The sequence below is a fragment of the Silurus aristotelis genome (genome assembly GCF_946808225.1).
Source record: "Silurus aristotelis genome assembly, chromosome: 19".
Classification (NCBI taxonomy): domain Eukaryota; kingdom Metazoa; phylum Chordata; class Actinopteri; order Siluriformes; family Siluridae; genus Silurus; species Silurus aristotelis.
In genome coordinates this window covers 5,628,260-5,639,059 of record NC_139592.1, presented here as the reverse complement: position 1 = coordinate 5,639,059, position 10,800 = coordinate 5,628,260, and the positions used below count along the sequence as shown (strand labels likewise).

Sequence of the window (10,800 nt, the reverse complement as noted above, 5' to 3'; positions counted from 1 at the left end):
TGTGATTTAATATTTCATGCATACATACTAGATGAATTATGTGATCATGTATATATTTTGATAAGCAATGCAATGCTATGTCAAACAATAAAATTGTCATATCTATCTTTTTACATTCTACTTTATAGTATCAATATCTAGTTGTGGACAATTTTTTTATTTATATATTTGTCATTTTTTGTATACAAAACTGAGTGAAAAAATATTAAATAATGAAATGGATGAACAAAATATTTGTATATAATATAAGAATATTTTTATTTTTAAGTGCGAAATAGGTATTACAAAACATTGTTTGAAATGACAAATACAGTGGAAAGGGCACAAAAATACATACATGCAAAATAAAACCCTGAAAATAAATCAAATAAATAAAATAAATACTTTATGAGGAATGGTAACAGCATGACAAACTAGTGCTGTCTGTTTTCTATCAAATCACACAGTCAAAATAAATATTAAATACAGCTATAAATAAATGCATTTGTATGTATTTGTGGCTAAATGTATTCCTTGTAGTAGGTGTTTATCGAAATAGGCTTTTGATCAAAAGTAAAGTCATGTAAAAGGTTTAGAAAAATATAAGTGTATGAAGGGGGGGAGGGGTATAACCTTCATAGCATATGCATAAAAGACCTCTCAATCTAGGGAGAGGAATAAAGGTCAATCAGGTCGAAGAAGAAAATCCAGAAAGTCAAATCAGTGATCAGCAATGCAAGAATAATTTGATCGATATTTGCATCTCTGCAATACAGCTGTGGTAGGCAGGCTCATTAGTTTCCCTCACAGAGTTGCTTGTATATTATCAACATGCCTTCTTATGTCTACTTTAATTCTGGATATGTGTTCTGAAGACTATGGTAGCTATGGCGGTTCATTCATTGTAAATGCTGCCTATCTGTGAGCTCACTATGTGTGGTGCGGCAAATGACTCAAAAGTGATGTCCAAAGGTAGCTCATAACGGGATCCGGGGAACAGTGCATGGCCCTGAGGCAATCCAGACATGGAGGATGCTGGGTATTGGTGAGAAGACAGATAGTGGGCTGGATGTGTGGGGTGTGAAGTGAAGTTCCTCTCAGCGTCAGGCTCTTGCTTGAGGGCAAAGTTTCCACTGATGCTAAGGGGCGGTGTAAGAGGGCCATCATATGGCGGCGTACCATTGCTACACTCATTGGGTGAGTGATTTTCATATGTTGCTCCTTTAAACCCCTTCAAGTGAAGAAGGTGGGAGGCCTCCATGGATCCATAGGGTGGACTGGGTAGCCCAGGTGATGGGAAACTCAAAGCATGTGCCTGCTGAGCATTCACTGCATCCAACGGTCCACTCTTCTCATCGAGTTTACTTAGCAGCATGGCTGTAGGACCCAGCTGGAGGCAGCCGGCCACCAGGTTGCTGGTGGGTTGTGACAGTCCTTTGCAGAGCATTTCCAGGAAACCATGACTCTCTGTTGACTGGCCACTCTCAAGGACATCCGATAATGCCCAGATGTAGTTGCGTGCCAATCGCAGCGTCTCGATCTTGGACAGTTTCTGTGTCTTGGAGTAGCATGGCATGACTTGCCGTAGGTTGTCCAGGGCGTCATTGAGTCCGTGCATGCGTGTGCGCTCCCGAGCATTTGCTTTGACTCGACGTGCACGGAAACGCTCTATCCTGGCTTTTGTCATCTTCTTCTTTTTGGGTCCCCGGCGTTTCGGTGCTTTCTCCCCATCCAGTCCACATTCTCCATCCTCCTCTTCCTCTTCCTCCTCCATGTCTTCACTGCCGAGATCCATAGGCAGACAGCTATTCCTTCTGTTCAGGCTGTAGTGATCTACTATCTCAGGAGTCTGCTCTCCGTCTTGAGAGCTCAGGTCTTCCTCGATCCAGCCCAAAGAGCTGACCAGCTCAGTTACATCTCCAGGCTTCCCGAATGGCTTGGTCATCATTGTGATCTGAGGGGACAGAGGCATGCGGATGTTAATGCGACAGATAATAGTTAAGCTCATTCAGTATTACCAGGTTCTGGCTATGACTAATTTGTGAAGTGAGTCTGTTGTCGAATTTCAGCACTGAACAGCGGACAGTTTAGAGCTCAAACTGCCTCCAGTCTGTTACATTTACATTTATGGCATTTGGCAAATTTATTTTTCCAGAGTGACTTATAATTATCTTATTTTTTTACAGGTAATTGTATTTGTGTTTTTTTTTTTATTTTTTCCGTGGTGCTTTGACAGATGATAATAACCATTCCTGCACTGTATTTTTTTATTTTCACTTGTCATCTCCAAAAAGCATTGCTGCAAGTAAATAAAGTAGGTCACCCACAATAAAATCTAAGCTGACTTATAAAAGAAGCATGTAAAAAAATATCTGATTAGTTTACAGGCTTCCGAGCCGAGACGCTCTCCATCTAGGACACGAGCGGATTTAGGCGGATAAAGAGCTGGGATTTAAATAGTCGCTAAATCAAACTCAGCATACGCACACACACACACACACACACACACACACACACACACACACACACACACACACACACACACACACAGATGTCGGATTCGTTTGAGACTGCTCAATAAAACGTTATTGGAAGTGCACGAGCATCCTTGTGCATGTTTAATATCACAAACATTTTACAAGCAGATATTAATTAATTACTCTTCATCATAATTTCTAATTTGCCATACAAAATAATCTACCAAGGGATTAAGCGCAGTGCAGATGACACGTGAATCAGACCTAATATCTTACCTGTTCAGTCTATTACACAGCTCCCTCCTTCCTGATGTTCTTGAGGAAAGTTCCCCAGATGAGCACAGTTTGGCAGTAACAGATTCCCGGCTGATCAGCAGATCTCCTTCAACTCTCCACGCGCCTCTGAGCGGCTCTGTCTCCCTCTGTCCCGAGTCAGGGTTCCGCTTTGACCTTTCTAGGGAAGCCGCTAAGCCCCGCCTACAGCCACACCCCATCCTGCGCGCGTGGCGGGCTCGTGGCTACAGGTTTTATGAGTGTCACTCATTCACCGCGCTTTGTGTGCGCGCGCGTGCGTGACAGAAAGAGAGAGAGAGAGAGAGAGAGAGAGAGAGAGAGAGAGAGAGAGAGAGAGAGAGAGAGAGAGAGAGAGAGAGAGAGAGACAGAAAGAATATACGGAAACTTTGTTAAGAAAGATTTTACTGTCAATTAACACTTAATTAGTCTCTGTAATAATAATAATAATAATAATAACAATAACAACAACAATAACAATAATAATAATAACAATAACAATAACAATAACAATAACAATAATAATAATAATATGAATAATATGAATAATAGTAATAATATGAATAATAATAATAATAATAATAATAATAATAATAATAATAATATGGATAATGATAATAATAATAATAATAATAATAATAATAATAATAATAATAATAATAATATGGATAATGATAATAATAATAATAATAATAATAATAATAATAATAATAATAATAATAATAATAATAATAAAGTCGTTGTTGTTGTTGTTTTTATTATTATTATTATTATTATATAACAATTAATTCTATAAGTATGTATAATTATCCTTTTTTTTTGTTGATAGCCCTTTTTAAACTTCATATGATTCAAAAATGTATATATTTTTTCATTCTTATTAATTTTCTATTTATAATATTTATATTTTTTGTATTTCTTTATACTTTATAACTTTTTCAATCTTTATACTTTCGTATAAACAGAGACTTCAATGTGTCTTATCCAGAAAACAATCATTTTGTTTACATAAAATAAACCAAACACAGTAGTGCATCGCCTGTGTGTTCAAGCTCATTATAAACAAACGAGTTACTATTTCATCTAGTTATTGTATTTAGTCGTTTTTGTCTTATTGTTTAAATAGAAATGTGGCGTAAATGTAATTTGTTTATTTTTGCTTGTTTCAACCCGGCATGTTTTTTTCTGTTTTGTTTTATTTGTTGCTTTGGAAAGGTTTCTGTGGATGTCTCTGAGAACATTTCTTAAAAATATTGATACGTTTTTCTTACAAAAACAGAACGAAGATACACACACACACACACACACACACACACACACACACACACACACACACACACACACACACGCGCGCCCTCGCGTAAGTGTTCATTGATTAATTCAACACATGATTCACAGCCAATCAGAATGCGACCAACTCGAACAACTCTATTGCAATTCTAATCACGTGTTCGTGAATTTGGAGAGTCGCGAGAATATTTCTGATTCTAATAAACAATGTATAAATGTTTTCGTTGTTGTTTATTTTATATGTACATCTTCTCTGAACCTGTTCAGTGAATTGTAGACTGAATATTTATACCGGGATAAATGAGCATTGCGCGGGACAGGATTGCAGCAGATCCCCGGTTTGTCTTCCTCTGGCTGGGCGTAAACGGCTGTGGCAGCTTGGCGCGGTGTGAGCAGGTGTGTGTGTGTGTGTGTGTGTGTGTGTGTGTGTGTGTGTGTGTGTGTGTGTGTGTGTGTGGGTCAGCTCGTTCATTAATTTTTCCTGCCCGCTTATTAGCAGCGCAGTCCACCAAACGTGACGTCCAGTAACTGCTGGACTCCAAAACCAAAGTTTTAAGACGACTTGCAGCAATAAGGCAACTTTAATTTATAAAGAAGAACCTGCTGGAACCAGTGTCAGTTCTTCTGTCCTCGCTGATCAAAACCCACCATGCAGTTGTTTTTTTTCTTAGACCTGTTGTAATGTTTTTTGTGTGTTTTTCTTCATCACGCAGAGATGTTTCTCCATTGCGCAAAATGCCTAGACACACAAACGCACCATATGTGATCTCCCGGATCTCTGTAACCGCACGTGACCTCGCACTGATCCCATTGTGCGCGCGAGACGGACACGCGCTTCTATCCTCTGCAACCTCCCCACCACCACTACCCCCAATGAATCACAGTTTCCCTCGAACCCGAGCTGCACTTTATCATTAACTATGTACTAATATAAACATTGCGCGCAAATGATTGCAAATAAAACACATATCCAAATAATAATAAAACCGGCAATTTAAGTTCTACAAAAGCCCCCCTACCCACCCCGAAAACACACACACGCACACACTAATGGATTAAGCCTAATGAATTACCTAATCCCCGTCTCCCTCTCTTCAAGCTGTCTGCTGAAAAATAGGTTACCGACAGCAATTAGGAAACTCTCCAAGACTGGATGCTAAATAATTGTGATTTTTATTATTTAAAATTCATCATGTGCACAAATCGTTTTTATTTTTATTTTTTATATATATATATATATATATATATATATATATATATATATATATATATATATATATATATATATATATATTTATATTTCATTGCACTTCTGGTACATGTTAAACTACAATGACAATAAAGTTGTATCTATATATTTATAAGTCTGTAATTTCTTATTTTTTTGTATTAATTTTAATCACAAAATCAAAAATGGTTTCACACACACACAACAATTTCTACATCTCTTTTTATACATAATTGGTCCTTGCACCAAACACAAAACATATTTTTAATAAGACATTTTTTATTGTGTTCTGTTCCCATGCATGTCAGCTTTAGGTCTTGTCCTATTTGCCATTTTGGTGTGATTTAATGTGTCTAAAGACCATTAATGTAATTAAAATGCTGCATTTCAACTCCTAAAAACTGTAATGAATTGAAGTAAAAAAAATCGAACTTTGAGACCAAACTCTGGTTTGTGGTAGAAATGAGCAGATGGTCGTTTATGTGAGAGAACAGGGGAGGGGGTGAATGTGCTCAGTGCGCGTTCACGCCTCCGCCCCTGATTCACACCGTGCCTGCGCGCTCCGGATGACGGGTTCGGTTCTACACACTGGGTTACATCCTTAATATAATCCCTATAGTAAGTCCATCTACACACACACTACACATATGATCAAAGAGTTTTGTCCTATAGCATCATATTATAAAACATTATTCCACTTATAGGAAGTGGAGAAAATAAAGGTGTGTATTTTTGTTTCTAAAGTTGCACACCATGATTGTGTCTTAAATAACCAAAATATTCTAATAAGTGTTTACATCATTGTCATATATACAAGGCAACCGTCTGTAACACCATAAAGTGGAATCCCTTCTTGTAGCAAGACATAATTCAAAGGGAAACACCAAAACATTAAGCACAAATAGTAAGATGAAGAAAAATATATATGCAAACAGAACTGCAAGGAAAAGTGGACGTGTTGCACTGTGAACATCCCACTGTCTGGTGTCCAAATAATGGATAATATTTGCTGAAATATGCAAACTTGGTTGTTGTTCTGGACATCACAGAATGGACATGAAGGTTGAATGGATGATTAAAAAGGTATCTGAAGACATGACACTTTTATAAATATTTTACGTTTCTTCTTTTAATAAATATTTGACACAATCTCCAATTTTATAGCATCAAACCAAATTGGCACAAATGTTTTTGTTATAAAAAAATAATACAATTTTTTAAGGATTTCACATGCTGATGAGAAATAAGAAAACCGCACTTTCCTACTACAGTTAGTACTGTTAAAGAGAACTCAGGTGATGTGCTATTCATTTAAAATTGTGTATGCAACTGAGTGCCTGTGCTCATTTAAACGTGTTCTGTCCCATAAGGACGAGAGATCATGTGTGTGTATGTACTCTGTGTATGAGTGTTAGGCTTCCCTGAGGCTCACTAAGTGACCCCACTTCTTCCCACATCCCCTGAGTGTTTACAATGTCCTGTGTCACACCTGTGTCATAGAAATGAGCATTCTGACATCAAGGGAATGCTTTTTCACATGCCCTCACTTTCAGTTCTACCCTAATGTTTCTTTAAGTCTCCATGAAGTCAGACAATCGGCAAACATAAGACGTTAGGCAGTGGTTTGGTCCCTCCTGTTGAGAGAGTTCAGAGTTCAGACCAGAGCAAAGTGGAACAGCTTCTCTAACTCTCATGACTCTGAGTATGGGTTTTAGAGATGCTTCAGGAGTCACATTATGTTTGATATCTATATCAGACCTGTGGGACAAATGATGCCTGCCCAATTGTAGTTTCTTGATATAATAGATTAAATTGTCAGATAAAGTTTCTACATCAATTCAGCTCAGGAGGTTCAACAGTCTAAACCAACAATTACTTTTTTAAGTCAATCAGTAAAACAATAAATTATTATTTTTATTATTATTATTATTATTATTATTATTATTATTATTATTATTATTATTATTATTATTATTATTATTATTATTATTTATTAATTAAAAAGCAACAATCCAAAGAAAAATACAATGGGAAAATTGTAAAAGAATAAATAAATATTAACATTCATGGCTTATGATGAAGTATGTTTCTACAACAGCACTTTTTAAATTGATACAAACATTTTATTTGTCTGAATGAGATTTCAAAAGATGACATGTCTGTAATCCCATTTAAATTATTCTGCTTAACATTAGGTATGAATCATAAGATTTATTCATATATTGCATTGTTTTTTAATTCATGAATAATGTCCAACTTATACTTGAATAGTGACTAACAGGAAATCAGTCTCCTTTATCATACCATTATACGCACTTTTAGCAGTACCAATAAGCAGGTATATACAATAAAATATTCATCAAGACATCATATTGACAGATTCCTCAAAATCTTTTATCACATTACAGTATAAAACACTTTTGAAAATTTTTCGTATGACTTAAATCAAAGCAGGTTTTTTTTAATCTTTTTAACTACTGATGGTATATGACCTGGAAGACCATGAGCTATATATTTATATTATAATACACTTTTGAATAACTCAGAGCTAAAGTTTAAAAAGAATCTGAAAAATTGGAATCCGAATTAAAAGGACAAACCCTGACCTTCCACCCACTCTTGTTTGTAGTTTTCTTCTCATTATATAATTTGCTCATTAATTATAACTTGTTCCTCCATATGGTACTTCGCTGTGTGAAACTAACAAAACCTGTGAAGATTTAGCAGAAGGCCGACAGGACATTAAAAGCCAATCTCCGAGCAAGTGAATCCACCCCCTGTCAACACGTCAGCCCCAATGACACAAGTTCGCTGTCTAGATCTCATGCTTCACAAGACAGTGTTGTTTGTGCACATCTCTTTATTAAACCCGTTGTGGTGTTATTAATATTACGGTGCTGTTATTTTCTTATGGTTGAGATTCCTTGCCTTTTCTGTGTGCAAAAGGAAACCAAAAAAAACACAACTCTTGCCACAAGTGAGTTATCCCTTGCTTGTGTCCCAGGGGAGCGGTTTGGAGGGGAAAGGGGGAATACGCTCACTTCTCTGACAGATGGGTCCTTGTTCCTGGCTTTTTCTCTTCCTCACTCCCTCAGTCCAAAACACAGACACACTCGCCTACACCGAGACTGCACGAATACAATAGGAATTAAAGCCATGCACACATGCTCCCTCAAGCCCTACTGAAAGCAGAGTCGCTTCTAGTAATAATAAAAGGAGAGTGTATCGGGGTGACCAGCATCGAACAGTCGGGTACAACTTTTGGATGCAAATCAGAAACTTAGGACTGAAATAGGAATTTACTTTGGGGTTGGTGATAATATTCAGCAATTGAATTGATAAACATAATAGAGTTATATTATATAATACATATATATATATATATATATATATATATATATATATATATATATATATATATATATATATATATATATATATATATATATATATATATATATATATATAAGAGATTGTCTCTGTGTATGTGTGTTAGATTTTGTTTATTTTCTTTTAAAAACATATTTAAGTTCGAATAAAAAAAAAAAAGGAATAGACAATAGTTTTCATTCAGATTTAGCATTAAATAGCTGCATTATTAAATATAGCATTGTAAGGCCCTAAGAAAGACAAGAGAACATAAAACAAGACAAATGTCTCTCTCTTTCTGTGTGTGTGTGTGTGTGTGTGTGTGTGTGTGTGTGTGTGTGTGTGTGTGTGTGTGTGTGTGTGTGTGTGTGTGTGTGTGTGTGTGTGTCAGTCAGCATTTTATCAGACATTTTCTAAAGTCCCAAAACGGCAATCCTGTTTTTTTTTTTTGTTTGTTTTTTTTTGCTCAGTGGAGCTGAATGCATGAGCATTGCACACAGGATCCTGGGGGACAGACAGACATGCAGGACAACTGAGTCCCGAGTCCCCTCAGCCTTGCAGAAGAGCCGAGAGGCAGTGTAAACCAAGCAATCACTTTTACCCTTAATGTCTATCAGCATCAGCTTGACTACTATGAATTATTTCCTGTCTTGATTAGTAACCATCATTGGCCGGTGAATCAGAAACGAAGCGGCTACTCAAGCTGAAGCAGTCACAAGGGGAGGCCGCAGGGGCCAGTCTGCCAGTTTGTGTAAATCAATCCCATATTATATCACAAGCCCAGCACCTAATTGCAAGCGTAAAATTACCCATTTAGCCCACCATGCCACCTGCAACCCCTCTCTAGACATTCTGCTTCACTGCACTGACATTAACACGGCTGGAGGAATTGAGGATGGCAGACAGCTTTGTGGATATATTTATGACCAGACAGAGGAATAAAAAAAAAAAAAAAAAAAGCTCTGTAAGATGTATGGACGTTGAGAGCAACGTTATTAGCTTTTTGATGCACAGTTAAGGGAACCAGTCATGTGTTTCTCTTAAGAGGAGGGATTTATATATGGGAAGTTTGGATATATTTGGAATGTACTGGCTGTACCTTTAGGTGCTGTAGGTCTCTTATTAATAGCCCAAAGATATCGGGATATGTCATTTAAATCTGATTTAAAAGTATTCTTTGGGTGTCCTGAGAATTTCACTACAGAAAGAGTCTCATTTAGAAGCAAAGAAATCTTGAAGAACCCCGTTTGTGTAGAGAAAGTTTCATTTGAACAAACCAAAAAAACAGTGTGTCACAATTAGGCTAAAGTCTTCGTCATATCAGTGTTTGTCCATTCCCCGTGTGTGATGCTCTGAGAGAGAGAGAGAGAGAGAGAGAGAGAGAGAGAGAGAGAGAGAGAGAGAGAGAGAGAGAGAGAGAGAGAGAGAGAGCAGGAAAGAGGGAGGGAGGAGGGGATTCCATCTGCCAAGCCGGCTGTCCTTTGGGATGTGGGCATACCCCAAGGGGCTTTAGCGGGGTGGGAGTGAAAAAGCTTGAATGGATTGCACCCATCCACTAATCAAGGGCCGTAATCTGTATAAGCAAACACAATGCACAGATTTTGTTCGTTTCTGGTGCAACCCACAGCTACAAACTTAATCATCAGACAGAGATTCATAAGTATCATAAACGCGACAGCAATAAGGCCAACATTTCGCAATTAATCGCCGAGGCGAGTCGATTTGAGAGAATTTATTTCATCTTATTAAAACAGTTCTATGCATTTGGCTGGAGGCCATGAATTGGTTTGTGATCAGGTGCAGACTACCCACAAGTGGCACGGTCTGACTCCCATTGTGGGTTTCTGCGGACGTGAGGCGAACACCACACAAACACACACACACACACACACACACACACACACACACACACACACACACACACACACAGACACTTGCCAATCAATGTTATTTAATTTGTGGTCTAGAAATCTGTCTGTTGTTTTGGATTGAACATGAAAATGCTCGAACACTACCCTTTGCTAAAGTTTATTATTCTTGAAGCCCAACACTATTGCTTCCATGATTCCCATGTGCATATTGACATTCGAAGCAAAAACAGAAAAAAAAAGCAGCTGGACAGGCTTGGGCTTAAGTGAGACGAAAACTGATTGTTTGTTGGTCAC

The 10,800-nt window shown here is 37.4% G+C and overlaps 1 protein-coding gene across 1 annotated transcript; it reads right to left on the bottom strand.

Moving 5' to 3' along the window:
- Window positions 1-267: 267 nt before the first annotated feature.
- neurod4 (neuronal differentiation 4) lies at window positions 268-2,983 on the bottom strand. Its single transcript, XM_083521581.1, has 2 exons — window positions 2,733-2,983; window positions 268-1,933 (listed from the first exon to the last, which is right to left on the bottom strand). The coding sequence occupies exon 2, from the start codon at window positions 1,925-1,927 to the stop codon at window positions 875-877; it is 1,053 nt and encodes a 350-aa protein (XP_083377707.1). The 5' UTR covers window positions 1,928-1,933; window positions 2,733-2,983; the 3' UTR covers window positions 268-874.
- Window positions 2,984-10,800: the final 7,817 nt, after the last annotated feature.